Source organism: Cryptomeria japonica, chromosome 2 (assembly GCF_030272615.1).
Source record: "Cryptomeria japonica chromosome 2, Sugi_1.0, whole genome shotgun sequence".
NCBI lineage: Eukaryota > Viridiplantae > Streptophyta > Pinopsida > Cupressales > Cupressaceae > Cryptomeria > Cryptomeria japonica.
The window spans coordinates 560678647-560701001 of record NC_081406.1 but is presented as its reverse complement, the minus strand read 5'-3'; the positions used below and the strand labels follow the sequence as shown (position 1 = coordinate 560701001).

Below are 22355 nucleotides of genomic sequence, written 5' to 3'. Positions count from 1 at the left end.
TCTTCGGGATGGGCACCTTGGTGAAAAGAGAAACCACATCGAAGCTGACCAATAGGTCATTGCTATCAAGTTTTTGGTTGCGGATGAAATCAACAAAGTGGGCTGAATTCTTGATGAAAGAAAAAGACCGACCTAAAAGAGGGGACAAGAGCTTAGCCAAGTGGGCAGCGAGCTTGTAGGTTGGAGAGCCTATGGTGTCCACTATGGGTCTCAGGGGGACACCTGCTTTGTGGATCTTGGGAACTCCATAAATGTGCGGGATTATCTCTGTAGAAGGGAGTAAGCTCTTTTTAATTGCCTCATCAGGGGAAGAGTGGGCAATAGCCAATTTGACTTTCTTTAACAATTTGGAGATGGGGTTAGACTCCAATCTTCTATAACTATTGCTATCTGATAAGAGGGCATGCATTTTGGTCACATAGTCATCCTTGTTCGTGATGACCGTTGCATTCCATTTATCAACTTTAGAAATGATGAGGTCATTATTGAAAACAAGGCTCTTAAAGGCACGAAGCTCAGCCTTGGGGATATTGCTCTTGGGGGGTCTAGCATGACGAAGGGCAACATCACAATCTTGTCTCACTTGTTTAGCCACATCATCAGGGAGAGTTCTGACAGCCTTCTCAATCTCAATGAGAATATCAGAAACAGGGATGGAAGAAGGGGAAATCGCAAAACTAAGGCCTCTTTTTAAAAAATTGAATGAAAGAGGGTCAAGATAAATGCTGGAGAGGTTAACCACCAACTTGTCCTCCCAATTATGGACCAAGCTCGGGTGAAGATTAGGTGAGGGAAGATGATCGAGCTAGGTGGAGGCCGGACACGAAAAAGACAGAGGAAGCAAGGAAGGCACAGGATCCAAGAGGGAAGAGCCAACATGAGAAGGCACAACGATTGAAGAGGGGCCACGATCAAGGCTGAGATTAGATGGGGAAGAATTAATGCTCAAGTTAGCCACTGATTGGACCGTGGGGAGGGGGGAGATGGCAGGAGGCGGATTGGAGGCTCGAGGAGAGATTGGGTCAGAAAAAGAAATCAAATCACCATAAATGAAAGGAGAACGTTGCAAGCAAGAGGAGATGGGCAACGTATCAGAAAGAGAGTCCTACAGTTGACCGTTGAATCCCAAGGGATGCTGAAGCATGCCAAAGCTCTCCAATCTCTGCAAGAAGGAAGGAACATGAAAGAGCGGGGGGGGTCGCACCAGCCAAACGGGAGGGGATGCTAGGAGAGCGCGGGATCGAACGGGCACAAGGGATGGGAATGCTCTAGGCCAACCAAGGTTGACGGAAGAGCTAAGGGGGAACGCGAGGAGAGGGAGGATGCCAATGCAACCTGTAGGCTGGGCCCCCCACAAGGAGATGCAGGCTGCGCTAGGGAGCTCGAAGGGGGAGAGAGGCGAAGTTGAGATGTTGAAAAAGGGGTGGGGATGCGCGGGATAGGAGAGACCAAGCGCCTGGGTTGTTGAGGAGAGGAGATGCATCGAGGCTGGGCCAGAGTTGAGGGGAAACCATGGGATAGCCTCCTAGCATCACTTCGAAGATGCGGACCACCCAACAACCGAAGGAATTTGCCAAGGTACATACATGTGCATATATACATACATTCTTTTATATATATGCATTCATTTTATTCTTATATATTTTTGTGTGTGTTAGTAGGTTTGTTTAGTTGTTTGTGTCCTTGTGTTTTTTGTTTACATATATGCATGTTCACTTATATGCACATGTGTATGTAGCCGTGTGTTGTTGTTATTGTTATTGTTATATATATATATATATATATATATTTTCCTTTTTGGTTTTCTCTTAGTAGTTTGTTCTTCCTTGCTCCTCTTGGTTATTTTGCTTCCTTTTTTATTTTTTATGTTTTATTACTTTTTTCTCGTGTTTTTTCTATCTTTTGTCTCTTTTTGGTGTTATTTTTATTTGTTTTTGGCTCCTCTTGGCTTTCGTGCCTCTTTCCTTGTGTTTGGTCCTTCATCTTTTTAATCTTCTAGGTCTGCTATCATCTTCATATTTTGCTCTCTTGCTCTATTACTTGCTCTTTTTCCCTGAGGATGGATCATGGTATTTGATCCGAAACGTTGGCAATGCAAAAATTTACACGGTCGAATTCAGAAGAACAAAATCAAACATTATGGACTGTGGAAGCTTCATGAATTCAATAATAAAATTTGCCAAGGTAAATTGCACAAGGACAAGTTGGCAAGACATTAGACCTTCAAAGTTCGCCTAGGCATAAATGGAATATGTGAAGATCGCTAAACAGGATGAGAGTTCGCCTATGATTCAAAGATTAGACATAAAGATGACCAACTAGCCATGATGAAGAAAGAATAATAATTTCGACGAAGAAACACATGAAATCAAGGGTCAATTAATTGAACGCGCTGGGAAAATTAAGCTTGACACAGAATATTTTTAAATTTTTCCAAAACTTGAATTATTTTTGAAGGCAAAATAATTTCAACACTTAGGAAAGATTTTCGAAAATTCAACACTTGGAAAATTCTAGAATTTGAAAGAAAGATCTAGAAGATTCTTTGTGTTGTGAGGTATTCACACATCGCCCCATTGCAAATGAGGACCCCCACTTTTTTCTACTTTCTAGGATGGCGTTTGAGTCCTTAGCTATTAGCCTTTGCATTAGAAGGGTATAGAAGGCCAGGAAGCCAGGAATTAGGTGGATAGCCTTGTGTGAGGTGTGAAATGAGTGAGTTTGTTAGCCTTCATAACATCCAGATCACATGAGTAAGTTCATAAAGTCTAGATTTCATGTGAGTCAATCATGAGTTTAACTGAGGAGTGTGAAAGATTGTTAGTACTCGAAGTTAAAGGCGAAAGCTTCAAGTGCTTCTCATGAGGAGCGAAATTCACTTCGAATACCCTTGACTAAGAGCGAAGTTGTTTCATGAGCCTTATCTTGCAAGTTTGAATGGAGAGAGTGAAACAAGGTGAGTGAGCAAACACGTAGTATTTAATTTCAATCCACTTCATCTCCCAGCCCCCCAGGAGCGAACTTCAAGAATTGAAGTAGAAGAGCGAACTTCAGGATTTGAGCTAGGGGGAGCGAACTTCATGTTTGGAGGTAGGAGAGCGAATTTCCCCTAAGAGCCTTGTTTGAGTGTGTGTGAGTTTGAGCGTTTGAATGAGATAACTTTAAAAACCTAAGGATTGAATTAATGAAGCAACAAAGTGATTGAAGAAGAGTTCGTTTGAAATTAACTTCATCTCCAAGGCCTCAGGAAAGCGAACTTCGTGTTTGAGCATGGGAGAGAAAACTTCATGTTTGAGCATAGGAGAGTGAACTTCATGAATAGACAGAGGGGAGCGAACGTCACAAATTGGAGGAGGGGGGCGAACTTCACAAATTGGAGGAGGGGAGTGAACTTCATCTTCAAGCACACATGAATTGAGATAGGAGAGCGAACTTCATGTTTGAGCAGAGGGGAGCGAACTTCATGAATAGACAAAGGGGAGCGAACTTCACAAATTGGAGAAGGGGAGCGAACTTCACAAATTGGAGGGGAGCGAACTTCATCTTCAAGCACACATGAATTGAGATAGGAGAGTGAACTTCATGTGCAAAGGTAGTGGAGTGAATTTTACTTCATGAATTGCCAAGTAAGAGAGAATTTCTTACATATGCCTCGAGCTGATTCGATTTGTAGAAAGAAAACTTCATGTTCAAGCATATAGGAGCGAACTTCACGAATTGGAGAAGGGGAGCGAACTTCACAAATTGGAGGAGGGGAGCGAACTTCATCTTCAAGGGGAGAGAAGCGAACTTCAGGAATCAAAGGAGGGGAGCTAACTTCACCTTCAAGCACACAGGAGTGAACTTCATGATTTAAGATGGAAGAGCGAACTTCATGATTTAAGCTACAAGAGTGAACTTCACAAATCAAAGGGGAAGCAAACTTCATAAGTTGAGCAGGGGGAGCGAACTTCATAAACTGAGCAGGGGGAACAAACTTCATGAATCCAAGGAGGGGAGTGAACCTCATATGGGAGCTAAGTAGAGTGAATTTCATGAGCCCCTAATTGAAGGCGAACCTACAAGATTGCTTACAAGACCACTACCTTGAGCTGATTTGATGTTTGGAAAGAGTAATTTTGGTGTTAAATAGATGAAAGGCAAGATTTAAGAATTACTTAATGTGCTTGCCTTGGAGAGCGAACTCCATGTCTAAACTTCATGTTTAAGCCCATAGGAGCGAACTTCATGAATCCAAGGAGGGGAGCAAACTTCATGAATTGAGGTAGAGGAGCGAATTTGTCTCATTTGCCCAAAATAAGATGCAAAACTCCTAATAGGTCATTTCCTTAAGCGGATTTGATGTCTTAACATGCTTAGGATAGAACAATTTTTGAAAATATGAAGGGTAAGTTATAGGGTTACTTCATGTGCTCACCTTGTGGAGCGAACTTCATATGTTCCACTCCCAGAGTGAAATTCTTCTATAGGCCTTCCCTTAGGTTAGTTGACATGATTTCATCAATGAATGGTTAAAAGCAAGTTCAAAGATCACTTCATGAGCAGCAAGGTGAGAGCGAACTTCAAAGTGGTCCTTCATGAAGGCGAATTCTCTCTAAATGCTCTTATTAAAACTGCAAACCACATGAAATCACATAATTATATCAAACTGGGAGGCTATATAGAAGGTACATCATGTGTGTTTGATGCTCATTTGTTTGTTTTGCAAGAGATGAAGAAAGAAATCAAGAGGATCACATTGAAGGAGGATTGAACCAAGTTTCTCAAGGATCAAATTTCAACATCAAGATTAAGATATAAAGAAGATATCCTCAAGAGAACTTCATAGAAAAGCACAAGAAGATGATTACACAAGAAGCATTCACTTACACAAAGACATGATCCACAACACCAACAACATGAAAGGAGTCACAGAGAAGGAATTCCAAAGAAGAGAAGCAGTTGTGCCATCAAAGAGTTCGTTCCAAGACAACATCAATATTTTAAAACTAAGAGGAAGTCAAAATCTATACCTTGCACCTAAGAGAATAGCTTTAGAATAGTTAATCAAAGTTAGAAGATCATCATCATCATCGTTGAAGCTGGATAATGTTGAGTATCAAGAAATATTCCTTCATGATGATCTATCAAGCCTACAAGTTAAAAGGTGGATTCCTAGTCATCATCCTAGTCACTATAAGGAGTTCCACATTAGCACATCTTGATTGAATGTACCTGACTTGCCCATGATGGCACAAACTTCGGGGCACCTACCCTTATTATCTATTGGTTATGCTAAAGTGTTGTAATTCATTGGCCAAATTGAGTTTGTTGTAACAAACCCTAATTAGGGTTTTCATTGTAAAATCTGAGCATTGAATTGTATTGAGAGCATTATAAAAGGCTCAAGCTCTTCATTTGTAAAGGTTAATAGTAATAGAAGAATAGATAGTTTTCGAAGAATAGAATAGTGAACAATTAGTGCAGAAGTTAGATTAGGAGAAGGCAAAGATTGTTGTCAAAGCCTTGTTGTAAAGAACAATTGATTTCATTGAAGTTATGGTGAATTTGATTTGTTACTTCAACAACTTGCATGATCTTTACTTTTCAATTTGTTTTCATTGTTGATTAGATTGAATGGAAGAATTTGTTGAATGTATTTGTGTGGAATTCGTTTAGTCCATACCACTAGCCTCTTGCTCATTGTAAGTGTGCCTTGCGTGGTCAATTGGAATGATGTGAGCTTAACTTCAAATTGTTATGCATCCATTGTTTATGCATTAACTTGAATGGTGATCAATGTTTGATGGTACTGATTTGAACATCTCTTAATTGCACCTTAGAAGATTGCACTGAGCTTGTGTCAAATTGTTCCGTTGATGGTGAGAAATTGCCCAATAGGATTCCATCTAATCATTCATCCATCTTCTTACATTCTAGGCCTTATAATAGACTCTCTCAACCCTTCATCTTTTGCCATTTTTTTAATCAAGCTAGTTTAGGATAAAAAGCATCACCAGATTGCAACATCAGATGATCAAGTTCCAACGGTTTAAGCATTCAACAATTCAATGTAAGTCCCCTTGTGATTCTAGCATAATCACATCAAATCATTGAGCTTTTCCACACGTTGTGACCTGACATACTAGAACCTTGGAGTTATCTCAAGTGATCCTTAAGCGAATCTTCAACATTTGAGTAACTATGTTCAAGAGAGGATAAGGTACTTTTGGGTATTTTATTCTGTGTTCGCATGTGCATAAAAAACACATCAACACTTTGGCTAAGAAAGAATCTTCAGAGAGAAATAAAACTTTCCATTTTGGAAGATTTAAAACAAAAAAAAACAAAAAAACACAAAAAAACACTTAAAGCTCCTAAAATTGAACCTCTCAAGCTCTATATTAATTCGACCTATCACTCTCAAATTCATTATCAAGTTGAAGGTTGAAGATTGAAGGATTTTCTTCTCTCAAGTTTTGAAAGATAGGTTTTGGAGGTGAATTTTGAAGATAAAGTGAAATTTTCAAGGTGAATTCTGGAAGACAGATAAATTTCTGAGTTGAAGCAAAATTTTCTAAGTGTTGGAAGGAAGAACAAAGTGTTTTTTCTGAGTTTATGACAGAATTTTCAGAATTTAAGAGCAATTTTCATCAAAATCAGTCAGGGAGAACCCCAAAGGATCAAGAAATTCATATTTCTGACTGGTTTCTTCTGTCTAAACCATTTACTTCTCAATACTTGGCCAAATTCTTCCACTTTCAGTCTGATTTTTCACAGAATCTTAGCTTTTTAACAGACTGAAAGTGAAATATCTGAGTTAAAATGTCCAAAATCAGAATTAAAACTATGAATTTTCTCGAGAAGTAATGTTAAGTTTTCATGTTTTTCGCAGGTTGATTACTACCAAGGGAGCACCTTCGAGAAAATCTTAGATGAAGTTCACCAGGTAAAGGATTGCAGCTAGTATCAAAGATCAATTCCAAGTGGAAGAATGTCACAAATACCAACCTCGAGCACGTAGATTTCAAAGAATTTAGAGAAAGGATGTATGAGTTGGATGGATTTTTGCCAACACCCATTGCTCACCAGATGATGAGAAATGGCATCATCCAAGCAGCTGGATTTCCACCAGCCATGGAATGTGCAAAACTAATGGTTGAATGTGCCATTCACTACAATGCCCAAGAGAGAAATTGTTGCACCAGATGGAAGAGTCTTAGCTCATCTTGGAGAATTGGCCATTCAAGAAGCTTTCAAAATTCCGAATTATAACAGAACTTCATATAAAACCAAGGAAGAAACTAAGAAACTTTATGAAAGTCTGCCTGAACTTTGTATGACAAACATTAATAAGTCATGGCTGGAAAAACCAAGACCCAGTTTCAGGAAGGTGCCAAAGAATTTATTCGGCACTGAATTCAAGGAAGACTATGGTGATCTCATCTTACTGCTGAAGAGAGTAATGGGCAGCCCTCAAGGTGCACCATTCAAGACATGGATGTACTATTTCATTGATGAGATCACTTCCAGAGTCAAGATGTTCAATTGGTCCTGAATAATAAGTGACAACCTGGATGAGCAATTGAGAAATTCGGGAAGGACAAAATCCTTCTACATGAGCTCCTACGTTGTCTACCTATTAACAAGAGACTAGATATTCAGGACTGATTTGCAGAGGCATAGTTGGCAATGGTGAAAATGAATTCAAGTCCTATGACTGCTATCCACAGCTGTAGCTGAGCGGAAAGGCCCACTTCAGAAGAGCAAATGATTCTTTCTTGATGTATATCACCAAAATACTGCAAGGAGGGACCTATTAGAGGCTAACTCTAGAAGCCAAAAGTTTAATAAGCAAGTATGGATCCTGGTTTATCCAGTTTCGTAGATTTACATACATAAGAATTCAGGGGTTTATCGGATGTCCGTATTGGCTTTCGATTTATCCCACCAATAGGATGGTCTTGCTTGAAGTCCTTAGACAGTTAGAAACATACCAGGTCTTCCAAAGGAAAAAACAAAAGGGGGCTATTCCTTTTCCATTCTTCATTGGAAATATGCTAGAATCTTGTCCAACTGCACAAGCAGTTGAGAGTGCTAGGTTAGAAATGCAATGGTACCCGTTCACACTCCACCGATCCAGGGCTGATTTTGATCCTCACAATAACATTGGATCAGTGAACGAAGAGAAGTATAGACATAGAATTGACTTGGAAGATTTTTGGGCAAATGCTACGGATGAATTTGAATTTCGGAAAAGACTTTGGTCCAGACTACCAGTAAGCTTGATTAGAACAACATAGCTCTTCCGAGTACCTGATCAGTTGGAAGACAATGGAGAATACACTCAGTCGTGCTATGATGAGAACTAGCCTCTCTCTCCTGTGAAATGGTCAGAACCAAAGCTAGCTGATTTAACCACCTTAATGCAGCCAATTGTCAAATATTCGCGATGGTGGGTTGAACAACAGGTCCAAGTGCTGAAGCGAACAGGTTTAACTCTCACATATAATATGATGGGCATCATGGAATCATACTCTTCCTATGAAGAAATTGCCAGGCCCGTTGAAAGCATTAGTTCAAAGAAAAGAAAGGTAGCGATTGATGGCCTTTCAAGGTCAAAAGGGAAGGAAGTTGTGAATGAGGAACTTGCTCAGAAGAAATGGAGATCAGAGCCATCCCATTCCGCCACATCCAGGAATTTGGAAAGCTTAATGATTATTGAGGATCAGCCCCTTGATGAAATAGAAATTCCTTCTCCAATCCATGAGGGAAATGTGATGACTGTTCATCAAGAAAATGAAAAACCATCTCCTATAGGCACAAAAATATTGGAGTTAGATAATGAAATGGATATTTTGGGCAATGAATTTCAGGAGGGAATGATTTCTGCTCTTCGAGGAGGCCAAGATATGCCATTTGAAGAGGATGATCAGGAAGTGGAAGGTGTTGAACAACCTACAGTTCTTGACTGGCTGAAAGAAAGAATGAAAATAAAAGCCCCAGTAGAAGTTACGCCCGATTTCTTGGCCAGGCTAGGGAAGATCGCTGCAAAGAAGCCCGCATGAAAGTTTTCCACAATTCAAAGAGATGAAGCAGGCAACCGTACAGTTTAGATTGTTGTACCAAAGGTAGACAAGTCAAAGGAGGATATTACTCCTTCGAAATATAAGATTACTACCATTGACTTGGGACCAACGACAAAAGGTCAAGAGGTGGAAGACTTGTATAATTCAGTTGATTCCATGAGGGCGAGGTTAGACAAGGAAATTGGAAAGAAAAGAGAATACAAAAGGGAAATTGAGCGCTTGAGGGAATACATTCAGTACTTGACTAAACCACTCAATCAGTGCGATGTAGCAATTCCTCTACTCTTGAATTCTTCACAAGAAACAATTGGAAATTTAGAAGAAGAAAAGGCGATGACAAGAGAAGCCAAAGAATGGATGGCAAATGGAAAAGAAGAAGCAACAACATTTGTGGACAAATTGAGACTGACATATGGGCAGACTTCCTTCCTGCTCTCCAGAATTGCAAGCATGGTAGAAGCATGGACTAATCTCTAGGACATTCAAGACAGGATTATCTTATGCCTTAGAGTATTGAAGGGCATGCATAAACAGGAATTGAATAACAAAGAGATAATTGCAGCAGGGGCTGCCTATGATTTTAATGCAAGGCATTGGACAATAGTTGCATGCAATGAAGTTTTGGAGAAGGTAAAGGCAAATAGTGCTAAGGCCGAGGAGGAGATAAAAGAGATTTAGGATAAGATCTTCCTTGTAGCTACAAATGTGCTCAAGAAAGAAACAATTAGAGAAAGTGATATGCAGTTGGAAAGCCTAAAGCTCAGAGTTCAGGAGATTTTCTTCCTCATCACAGGACCAGTCTTGAAACAAAATTTGGTTAAGGCATCAGAGTTCTTGTCCATCCGAGATGCCTTCCAGAAACAGGAGCTGGAGTGGGAGATTGCTTTTTCCACTTGCACAGATGATTTGGATGAATGGGAATACAGGATCAACATGTCACCATGGAAGAGGTCGACTCAATTATTTCCAGATTCATTGAACACACTACTGCCTGCGAGGATAAGGATGCACTTTTTTAGAAACTCTATCTAGGGTTGTGTTGTCTCAATCTCAACCGTTGATCTTAGATTGATCTCGACCATTCATTCATTTTTCAGAACTCTATATAAACTCCCATTCTCTCATTTCATTGTTGTTGTGGAGAGATTTATGAAATTGTTGCTTAGAGCTACTTGAATAATAAAAGTTCATGTGCAAGTGTTTGCCTCGAAGTCTTATTGTTATTAAGTAGTTGCATGGTTGCATAGTTTCTTCAACAATAGAATAGAATAGAATAGATTTGTGTAAAGTAAATTTTGCTTTCAAAGCTGTTAAATGAATGAAGGATTTGATAGTTTAGATTGGTCAAACTCTGCTCATACTTTCTTTGGATGGATGATTTTCGTTCAATGTGTAAAGTTAGCCTGAGATTATGATGTGGATGCTTTAACTTTACTTGGAGTAAATATTGTTAGATTGATGGTATTATTCACAAGTATAATAATCTTAAGCACAACCTCAGAAGATTGCCAGCCGCTTTGCATAGTTGTCCAAGTGTGGCGAAACAAAGTGTCGTTATTAGTTTCACCTAGCCTTTATCATCTCTTGAGTTCATAGGATTAGCTTAGAAGTAGCATAGAATTTCTGAACCCTTATCCTTTTATCATTTTTTTGAGGAAGTTCAAAATCTGAAAATCCAAAAAAACAAAAAAAAGAGAGTATTCATTGCTATATTCATCTAGGTCCTAACTTGTGAATGATGGTTGTCAAGCGTAAGTCCCCCTTGTATTTCAGCATACATAGCCAAGGTAGCTATCTGACATAAAGTCGCCTGTTCACACATATAAACCTTGGAGTTGCCTTGTGGTCTTTCTCGCAATCTTGGCACGTAGTGATTTTGTTTAGGAGAGGATAGAGTATCCTTGGATATTTTATTCTAATGTTCGGTGAATGATAAAACGTGAACTAACACTACCAAGGTTCCAATGATAATCACCACATTCAGAAAAATGGCACCACACTTCCTCTTGTGGTTGTCAAATAGTGTCAGAATGTTGTCAAATAGCGACCTGATATAAGGAATAAAAGTAAGGTTTCACACATTTTGGTGGTCAGTCCTATGGGATATGCAAGGGGATCCACTCTTAAGGACAAGAGAAAGCCTGAATCAATGACTAAGTGTTGGTTGAATTTGGTTTCTCTTCTAAAAAAGACAAGTTGGCCTTGAGGATCAAGCTTTGATTCCCCGTCATACTTACTTGGCAAGGTTTGGTTTTAAACCTCCATGATCATGTCGGGGCTGTTTTTTGTTTTCTTGGTGCCTCTTTTCGTTCTTAAGCAAGTTTCTTTGTTGTCTCTTGTCTCTTGTTGTTGGTTCTTGTTTTTGTGTTTTAGTCTCACATTGCTGTTGCTTTCTTATTGTACAAGGTTTTAGGGCCCTTTCAAAACCCTCTTTTGGTTCATAGCTTTGGTCAAAAGCGCTTATCTAATAAAAAACAATCAGTTGTTCACATTTTAAGATATGTGTTAGTAAGTTAAGATTGGTCAATATTAACTACAAACTAGTCTCTCTTCCTCATTGCTCTTAAATTTCTTATGCAATATATTGTTTTGACTTTTGAGATGCTTTTTGGGTGTTATTTTTGGTCTTGGGAAGATTTGATGTATAAATATTATCTAGAACAAGAGTATGTGAGAAGTTGAATTTTGCAGGTTTTCATGACAATGATTGAGAATGTCATGGATAGGAATTGCAAAGAAATAATGCTTGTAAAGAAACTCAATAGTTCATAGTTAAACAGTAAGGATTGGATGCAACTGTCTAAGACACCCAACAAAGTGGGTATTTGTTGAAGGCTTTCATTTTGCAAGAACTTGTGTGAAGCATGCATACATATTTGGCTATTGTAGGTGAGTTTGTTTTCCATATTAGTCGAGTTGAAGGGGGGTTATTCTTGCTCAGTTTGAACACAGGCATTTTTCTGTTTGGATTACAACTACTTTGGCAGTATTCAATATATTACTGCAAGTTTGTGTTTGCTGGTCTATATGTTGATTACATTGGAGGAATTCCAAGTAGCTAGAGTTGATCTGTTGATGGAAGTGTGGATTGTTGAGTGTATGATCTTGTTTAATATCATTATCGATGGAGAATGACAAGAACATCGGGACACTAGATTCATTACATAGAATTGTCCTGCGTAAAGTCATAAAAGTGGTGGCAGGTTGAGTGCATTCAATAAATTTTGCTATTTGGTTTCTCAAAATACCCATATTGCTAAAGCCTTGATTATTAAGGCACTCAAAAGATTTTTAGAAAAGGTTATTTGAGAATTCTGAAAACGTATTGATTTGTTAGATCTTAGCAGGAGAATGGTTTTATAGGAATTTGAGATTGTTGTTCACTTGACTTTTGGACAAATGATCAAGTAGTGATCTACATGTATGAAGATAGAAGTATTAGGCAAAGTGAATGTACAAGAGTGCACTGAACAGTCACTCCATCAAAAGAAGAATTGTATGTTGGCAAAATTGTTCTTTTCATATTGAAGGTATAAAGTTTTTTCAAAAATATCAACTCAACAATGTCACAAGTGTGTTTATCAAGTCTTGATTTGTAAATTGGTGACAAAGTTTGAGGTCCAATAAATTCTGCGATTGATGACAAAGTTTCAGTAAATTGATCATTGAATTTTGGAGCAAGGAATAGATTAAACATCATCTAAAGGTTTGTATCGACTAATTAATAGTATTAATCAAATGTTAGAAGGTGAGTCAGATTGGTATTTGGTAAAACTCAGAAGTTGAGTTAGTGTTTGGTTGGAATGTTTGAGTTAGAAAAAAATTGAATGTTTTATCTTCATCTATTTCTTGTGTCTATTATGGACATAAAAGGAATGGTGATTTAGAATTCATTTGACCAGGTAGGCTAAGCCAATGATCATGTTGAATAAGATTGAGTTGTGTAAAGTCAAATCAGATGCATTCTAGTTGTAGGGGGATCTGTTGATGTGTTTTGTATGCACATGCGAACACAGAATAAAATACCAAGGTATCTTATCCTCTCTTGAACAAAGTTTCCCGACTGTTGAAGATCTCGCTGAAGGATCAATCGAGGCAACTCCAAGGTTCTTGTATGTAGGGTCTCTACGTGTGGATAAGCTTCTCGTGGTATGATGTGATTTTGCTGGAATCACAAGGGGACTTACGTTTGACTGCCTGAACGTCTGATTTGCTTTGGATATTGCTGGAACGTGAGATTTTACTGGCCGTTGATTTTGAAAAAAAGGAAAAAGGAGAAAGGTTGAAACGGGATCTATTTCTAATACTAAGAATGTAAGAGCAATGAATGACCTTTGATGAAATTCTAACTAAGTCTTGCTTTGACATCCCAGGACCATCTCCACAAGGTTAGTGCGATCTTCTGAGGAAAGCTTTATGATGTTCAGATCACCGCTACAAGCATGGACACCATCAGGCTGATGCATATCAATGAAGAAGCGACTATTGAAGTTAAGCTTAAGCTGAATGATTCCAGTTGACTACACAAGGCAAGTCTGCAATCAACAAACTGCTAGTAGTATGGATATACATATTTCACCATCGATCATACACATTTCTTCCACTCATCTAATAACATGAAATCAAATTTGAGAAGCATAGAGACCATGCAAATTATTGAAGCGACCCATAGAATTCACCATTTCTTCAATGAAGTTTACAAGTCCTTTACAACAATATCTTGGCAACAATCTTTGCCTTCTCTTTCTACTCTACTCTAACTATTTCCTATTCTCTGACTACTCACTACTATCTATTCTCTATCAACCCACTATTAACCAACTATTCACTATTAGCTAGCTATTAACCTTTACAAAATGAGGAGCCAGGGCTTATATAGAGAAACCCTTTACAAATAGACGGCTCTGATTGACTTAGAACCAATGGCTAGGATTACAAGATAGAAACCCTAATTAGGGTTTGTTACAACAAACTTCCTCTAGCCAATGAGAAAATTACATTCCAAGGGTGAGGACCAATAAGAAGCAGGGGTAGGTACATCGAAGTTTGTGCAGTCTCCGGTAAATTAGGTACATTGAATCTGGTCATGTTGAGGTGGACCAATCCGACTGGAGGAATGATGATTGGGATGCCACCTTGTCTGACACTTGTAACTTGGTTGATGTTGAATTTGATGATGTTGAGAAGGTAACTTTGATTAACTCTTCTGAGACTATCTGCTTCTTCAATGGACCCTTGCACTGACCTTATTTGATTCTCCTCTGTCTTTGACGTGATGGATGGGTGGTGTACCTTTCCTTGAAATGCTGGCAACGCCTTTCATTGTCATCTTGTGGTTCCTTAGTATGGCAAAGTGAAGGTTCTGGAGGTAGCTGGCAATTCCTTGAACACCTCGAGTCTTCCTTTTTTGCCTATGGAATGTCCTTGACAATGATGGACTGGAATTGGTCATCCTTGATGATGCTGGACTGGAAGTGGTCGTCCTTGATGATGATGGACTGGAAGAAGTCGTCCTTGCCCTAGCTTGGTTTTCTCCATCTGCAAAATAAACCAAAAGGTGATTAAGTACATATGACATGTTCATTTCAACAAAGCATTTTCCACCTTAAATCATCAACAAGAAGACCTCAAAATAAAGTTCGCTCAAAATCCTTCCCAGGGATGGGCCCTATAAGAATTTCGCCCTGGACCCTCTGGAAAGGTCAGGAGCGAATTTTGCATTCCAGGATAATTCTATCACTTGTTTACTCCAAAATTCTTCCCAAGGCAAACACATGATAGTTTTCCTTCCTCCAAAGCCTAGGGATCCATGCTTTGACCTTTCTCATGAGCAAGTCGGGTGAAATTAAGGATTCCGCCCTGGACCCTCTGGAAGGGTCAGGAGAGAATTTCTTCCTCTAGCCTAAAATCATCATTTTTGGAGGCAACAATCCATTCAAGGGCAATCCTAAGGGCTTCTACCACCTTGGTCTAGGCCTGGCTTGGCACAAATATGAAAGGAGTAGGTGGGTTTTGGGAATTTCGCTCTGGACCCTTTGGAAGGGTCAGGAGCGAAATTCTTGTTTTGAGTTTATTTCCTCATTCTTTCAACTCCAATCCACCTCCAAGACCAGGTATACACCGCCTCACTCCTATCTAGGCCATAAAAAGCCAAAAAACTTAACTTGATTTGCAAGGAAAATAGGTGATCCTAGGAATTTCGCTCTGGACCCTTTGGAAGGGTCAGGAGCGAAATTCTTGATTTTAGCATATTCCTTCATTCTTTCAACTCCAATTCACCTCCAAGACCAAGGAACAAGGTTTTAAGCCCAAACAAGGTAAAAAATAAGATTAATAAAGAATTTCGCTTTGGACCCTTTGGAAGGGTTAGGAGCAAAATTTCATTCTTGGACAAAAACCCTCACATTTCAATGCTTTCAATCACTTCCTTAGGCAAGAACATGTCCAAACTTTCACAATATGCCTTAGAAACTAAGATCCTGGTCTAAACAAGGAAGAAATGGGTGCCATCTAGGAATTTCGCTCTGGACCCTTTGGAAGGGTCAGGAGCGAAATTTCCAATTTAGGTTGATTTCACATTCCATTGTCTCAATTCTCCTTCAATCTTGATTTATCCAACCTCCATTCACCATAATCAAGGCAATCCACCACCAAATAAGCTCAAAACAAGGTCCTTCTAGTGCTCAAGGCAAAATAGAGGGTCAAAATAAGGATTTCGCTTTGGACCCTTTGGAAGGGTCAGGAGCGAAATTCATCCTTTAGGCAAAAAATCTTCATTTTTTCATGCGTCCAACCACCTTTCAAGGCAAGAACACCAAAAGTTAACCAAACCAAGGAAGAAAATGAGGTTTACAAGGATTTTCGCTCTGGACCCTTTGGAAGGGTCAAGAGCGAAAATCATGTTCTAGGCCAAAATCCTTCACATTTTCACATTCCATCACTTCAAAACTAGAATGTTGGTCTAAACAAGGGAGAAAATGAGGTTTATAAGGATTTTCGCTCTGGACCCTTTGGAAGGGTCAGGAGCGAAAATCATCCTTGGGGTCAAATCCTGACTTCATTTTCACATTTCTTCACTCCAAATAAGTGTTTTGCCTTCACAAATGCCTGGGAATGAGCTAGTTCATGACTTTGGGCAATGTAGAATGTCTTATGGAGAATTTCGCTTTGGACACTTTGGAAGGGTCAGGAGCGAAATTTGACATTTTGGTCTCTTCGTCAGGATTCATGTATGGAATATAACATTTAAGTATAAGTTCTTATACTTTAAGTTATACTGTTAGGATGTTTGAGAGTGGTTTCGGACCTCCAGGAGTTATAATGCAAAATCTAGTTTTTGGAGGATTCTTCAGTTTTCCAGACTTAGTCAAATTTCAGGATCAGGAAGACATTCTAGGCTTAGCCAAATTTCAGGGCATTTGAAGATCAGGATGACATTCCAGACTTCATCACTCACCAACTTGACCTAGCTCAGACCTTCAAGGATGATACTCACTCACCAAGCAAGACACAATTAGCAACAAGAGCAAAACCAAGCCCTAAGGAAGACTCGCAAAGAAACCCTAATTCTGGGGCCCCGTGGACTCACCTTGGCTCAAGAGAGCCTGCCATCCTAGTGATCCCTCTGGCAACACTCAGCATGCAAAGGCTAATAGACAAACCCTAAAAACCTAGAAAGAAAACCCCAAAAAGAAAAAAAGTAGGGGTCCCCACTTGCAATGGGGGGATGTGTGAATACGTCACAACAGGATCCAACTTGGACATATCTAGAGAAAGGAAGCAATTTTAGAGTTGGATATGTTTGACTTATTTGATCGTATATCAATGCAATCTTGATATTGGATAACTCAATTGGATGAGGTTTAGTGACAATAGTCTGAATTTGAGTTTGTATCAACGGATAAATTTTTGTTAGACCTATACTTAGTTGATCAAAACAAGTGCAACTTTATGGGTGGTTTTACATTTGGAGCGTGATAAATGTGTTTATATAAATGGGAATTTCAATAGAAACAACATGCATGAGAAGGATCATCAAATGAAAAATCTGTGCTGTACTTTCATTCCGAGTCGATAGAATTCATATTGATACAAGCATTATGTATTTCATGCATTGTCTGTCTTCCTCATTCTTATGTTGATTCCAAATTGTACATTCATGATCAGTTAGGATGCATTTTAATTTGTAATGGCCCCTTAATTATTTCCTCTAAGATAGGGGCAATTAACTTGTTAGGATCAAGTACGAAAGACTTCTTTCCTCAATTAACCAATAATACTTATGATGAACAATGTAAGAATACAATGGTTCACACTTGTAATTTGGTTGATAATAATAATAAGTTAAGAATAATGACTATCATCCATGCCACTGCTTTCTTAATTAGATATATACTTAAGTGAATTGATCTTATAGATATATTATGCTTAGTGCAGACAATCTGATCTTTACTGTTATGCCTGATATGGCCACATAAATCTGCAAGATGATCTTAATAGCTTCTTAAATGTAACAATGGAATACCAAAGGCAATGCTCAGATAAGAGCAGATGCGTAAGGATATGAAGAAGAAATAAAATACCAAAATCCGATCTGAATAGTATTCTTTGGTTGCTTTTTCCTAATATAGATTTATGTTCATGCAACTATGATGCTGTTCCTGATACAGTTTCTTCCCTTGGTTCATGGGAGCACTATAGAGATACAGAAAATAACTTTCCGATTCTTTTTTCCTTGAAATGAGTTCGAATATCTTCTTATATGTTGCAATGGGAATGACAAGTCATGTCCATTCACCATTGCCTCCCTTCCTCATACCAATCGCACCTCTTCAAGATGATTATGCTTATTGATTAGACTTCCTAATCAGTGTCCAATAAGTGATCTGGCTGTTTGAAATTAAATGTCACTTTATATCCCATAATTAATCTTCTTAATAGTCGATGCTTGCTAAACAGTTCCGTGTCTTCCCACACTCACTGATCATTGATTATATCACTGATAATATTTACGTATCTGTTAATTGTTGTCCCCTTACCCACATACGATTAGTCTTCTTACTAATTGATACCGCCATGATTCATTTCGTAGATTACACTCCCCTTAGCTTAATCGTATATTTGTTATTGCTGCCTCCCAGTCGTTGTTGTCGATGTTTCCATGCGCCACAATGACTTTCATGGTCGTCCATTATAGGTTTACCTCCAATCGATATCTTTCACCTAATCGATGTCTCATGTTATTCACCGCTATGCTGATGACATTTAGATATGATGCTTGCAGTAGACTTGTTGAGTTTATGGAGATCCCACGTGGGTTACCTTTGCTGAGGCCTTTGTCCTTCAACTGATAAATCACTAATTTCATAAGTGATAGCGAGTCATCCATATATTGGCTTATAGTTAATATAACCGATCATTGTATTCTTGTTTCTATTAATAATAGTTTAAATCTTTAATTTAATCTAATTCAATCATTCTTCCCATCACTTTGATTCACGCCTTAGCCGAGTATGATCATATTCGTCCTTTGAAATATTGTTACCATTGATGATCCCTTCTTAGTTCGGGGACAGGGCATTACACAATTTTCACAAGAAAGACACTGACTAGGAGGGAGTTCTGTTCCCAAGCTCTAAGATAACAATAAGACAATCACTTCTCAACCATACTCTTGCAGGCAAAGACAGATTTCATATATCTGGCCTGACTAATGGAGCTTAGCTTAGTCTAGAATAAGGGTTTCATAGAACATCCTCTCCTATTTATCGACAGTCTACATCAGAATGGTTCAAGATCATAGGATATGTGGAGTTGGATGATTTGAGAGTTTGGCATATTTGTTAGAATCATCAAATTGCATAGGTGTTCTAACTTCTAAGGCTGGATTTCTTCAGAACATTCTTCTCTCTTTATTGTCCTTCTACATTGAATGGGTGACGTTGGGGTATCTGTGAATGACTAGGAAGCATGGCAAGGAATGGTAGAACACTGCTCAAATACTAAAAATTCCTTTCCTATGGATATGCATCTGTAAATCCTCTTTTAATGAAACAACCTCTAGCATTCATGAGGGAGAATTGTCTGTTTCGAAGTGAATTTGTCTTCCCCAGTTTTATCCAGACTGGACCTTCTAAGTAAGGTAATGATTCCTTTGATATTAGTGGTGGATTTGGTGTGTTGTTTTGTGTTTCCCATCTTTGGAGAGGACCCCAATTTTCATTTGAAGTAGCTATAAATTTACCATCTTATGTATTCCTTTTGTTTTATAATGTTATGTAAGATTAATACTCTTCAATAAAGAAATCAGTTGCTCTAGTTGAAATGTATGTTTGCAAGTAACCTTTGTCGAAGGATCAAGTATCCAGTGGCTGGTCCACTGAGTCCTCAATGTGTATAGGATGGCTATTTTCAGTGCAAATGCTTTGCCAATGAATATACACCTTAGTTACAGTCAATGCTACTTGTATGAGATTTTGCTTTTTATACTGTATTGTGATTGATTCTTGCAGTTAGTCATTTACGATGCAATGCTTGTCTCAAGGGAAATGAAACAAGTGGAATGAATGCAAAAAATGACTGTATTTATGAAAGGGAATCAATATATTGAGAATTGGGCAATAGTAGAAACAAAACTATAATCTTTGTTTCTTAAGCATGCCATTTTTGGGCTGAATAAAAAGCTGACTGTTTGATTCCTTTACCCTGCAACAGTGAACTTGTTACAGGTGTTGTTCCTTACACAGATCGACGGACTGAGGCTCAGGTAAAAGTTTTGTTGCGAAGGACTTTTATCAATAGGAAACTAGAAAAGATGATTCATGTGATTAGTTTTACTATAATATCATAATTAATAGAGAATTGGTTTGCTTATTCCTTATCAACTTTTTACAGAATTAGATTCCAGTGTCTCAGTTCCCCTGAAAGTTTCTCATGATTTACAATATCCTTAAAATGAAAATACAAGTTGTAGTATTGAAAATATTTCAATGGTGATCATATTTGTTTTTTTCTAAATGCTGATGGTGATTCCTCTTCACCATAAATATGTATATGTCCTCAAATAGATAGATAATATGTTCTTTCTTAAAATACTTATAGAATATAACTTGTTATTTGACATTGTTCATGGTAATGCTTTGTGCTCACAGGCTCATACAGTTCTTGAAATGAATTACACTGAACAACAGCTTACATCAGCTATTACTTCTGAGGGACTGCGTCCGGTACTTGCCAGCCAAAATTCAGGGGTCCCATCCCGCCTATTGTCACTGATTGAACAGTGCTGGAATAGGAATCCTGAGCAGCGCCCTTCTGCTGATTCTTTGGTTGAAAGCCTGGATGAAATTATTTTGCAATATAAAAATGAAGTGCTTCAAAATGAGAATATAAACAGCAGTGGTGTTTTCGAATCAAATCATATTAATGCAGCCACAAGTTGCTACAACCATAAAAAACAAGTAGATGTCAGTTGGTCAGTTCAGGGTGAAGTTAGTGCACAAAAGCTTTGCACTGATACTGAATTTGCTCTTAATAAGTGGCTTAACCCTTCACCTGGACAGTTAATGTATTATCCAACATTATCATGGGGTTCATTTGCCACTTGTGGGAGAAGAGATACAATGGAAGATACACACTTTTTGTTGCCTCATTTGGGAAATGAGAAATATGTTTCTGCATTTGGGGTCTTTGATGGTCATCGAGGTAGTTTATAGATTCTATCCATATATAGTTGAATCTTTCTTGGACAATGATAATGAGATGTCTCTGATCAGTAGGCTTAATTTCAGGTGCTCCAGCTGCCCAGTTTGCAGCACAAGCTATACCAGGATTTTTGCAATCATCTGGTCCATTCCACAGGTGTGCATCTTTGCTTCACTCAACTGTTATTAACCTGTTTTCTTGCTTAGAATTTCAATCTTCTAAGGTGGTTTGCTAAAAGTCTGTAACTTGATAATATATTTTACTTGATTAATTTGGAATTATTAGAAAAAGGTTGTATGTTTCTAGTTGCCTCTCGATAGAGCTCTTCATTGATCTACATTGACAATTGCAGCCCATCAGAGGCACTGGTAAATTCATTTCTCAAAACAGACATCTTGTTTCGGAATGAACTTGAGCTGCAACGTTGTTCAACAAAAGGTACACCCAAGGATTGGCACCCAGGTTGCACTGCTGCTGTGTCCTTGATTGTAGAAAACAGACTCTTTGTAGCAAATGCTGGTGACTGTAGGACAATTTTGTGCAAGAATGGTCATGCAGTTGCTCTTAGTAAGGTGAGCATGTTTTGTGGAATTCTTCTTATAGTCTACAATCCACATAACATGAAAGCAAATGTTTGCTGTGGATTGGGATTTATTGCAGTGATGAACATAAGTGTACCTGCTGTGAATTTCAAATTTATCTAGGATCATGTTGCAAGCTGTGTGGATGAAAGAGATCGAGTCATTAAAGCCGGGTGCCAGGTTAGATGGCAAATAGATACCTGGCGAGTTGGTTCAGCTGCTCTCCAGGTAATATTTTTTAAAATAATTGTTTAGATTAAATACATAAACAAGATAATTTTCTCTAACAAGCAACAACTAGATAGGAGACATTTCTTCCATTTGTACAATCCAAAAAGATGTGAAATTCAATGTCTATGCATTTAGTATTTTGATGTGGTTCGTTTATGTTATGTCTAACATGAATTTGGTCATTGCATTGAATTAAAGGGAGTAACTTAAACATCTTAACTTATTATTAAGAAAAACCATCTAGCTCTGTGTAATGAAGAATAAGAAAGGAATAACCAATGAAAACTAGTGAAAATCTATAGTTATAATGCCCTAGAATTATTCAAGTTATTTTCATATAAACAAATTTGATCTCATTCAGAATCCCTTCCCAATCACTAGATCCAGCATCCTGAATTTTTATAAATTCCATAGCTAAACAATTTCTTTTTCCCTTTCAATCATTCAGAAATGTATGCAGGTTACAAATCCAAATCACACACAATTTAACAAATTTTACCTTTCAAAGCTTCCTAAAAACACTCTTGAAATTCTAGAATCTCTTCCATTGTCTCAGCTTAGTTCTTCTTGCTTTCTGCTCTGATTTGTCTCCTTCCAGCCAAGAATGAAGTCCAAAAAAGTGTGTTCCTCATACTTTTGTGATCTCTTTGTTCTAAACTCCCAGCCTTCCCTTAGTCCAGGGAGAGTGAACTGGTTCAATTCCATCATTTCAATTCAATCCTCCATGACTGTTGCTCCACTCACAACTTCACACTTGTTTCCTTACAAATTT

At 38.3% G+C, this 22355-nt stretch overlaps 1 protein-coding gene across 1 annotated transcript in view; it reads left to right on the top strand.

Moving 5' to 3' along the window:
- Positions 1-22355, top strand: part of LOC131038050 (protein kinase and PP2C-like domain-containing protein) — a 156602-nt gene that overhangs the window by 104137 nt on the left and 30110 nt on the right. Inside the window, exons 6-10 of the mRNA XM_057970335.2 lie at positions 19782-19833; positions 20219-20771; positions 20858-20927; positions 21124-21343; positions 21476-21580. Coding sequence (XP_057826318.2) covers positions 19782-19833; positions 20219-20771; positions 20858-20927; positions 21124-21343; positions 21476-21580 — 1000 coding nt within the window. The remainder of the gene's footprint in view (positions 1-19781; positions 19834-20218; positions 20772-20857; positions 20928-21123; positions 21344-21475; positions 21581-22355) is intronic.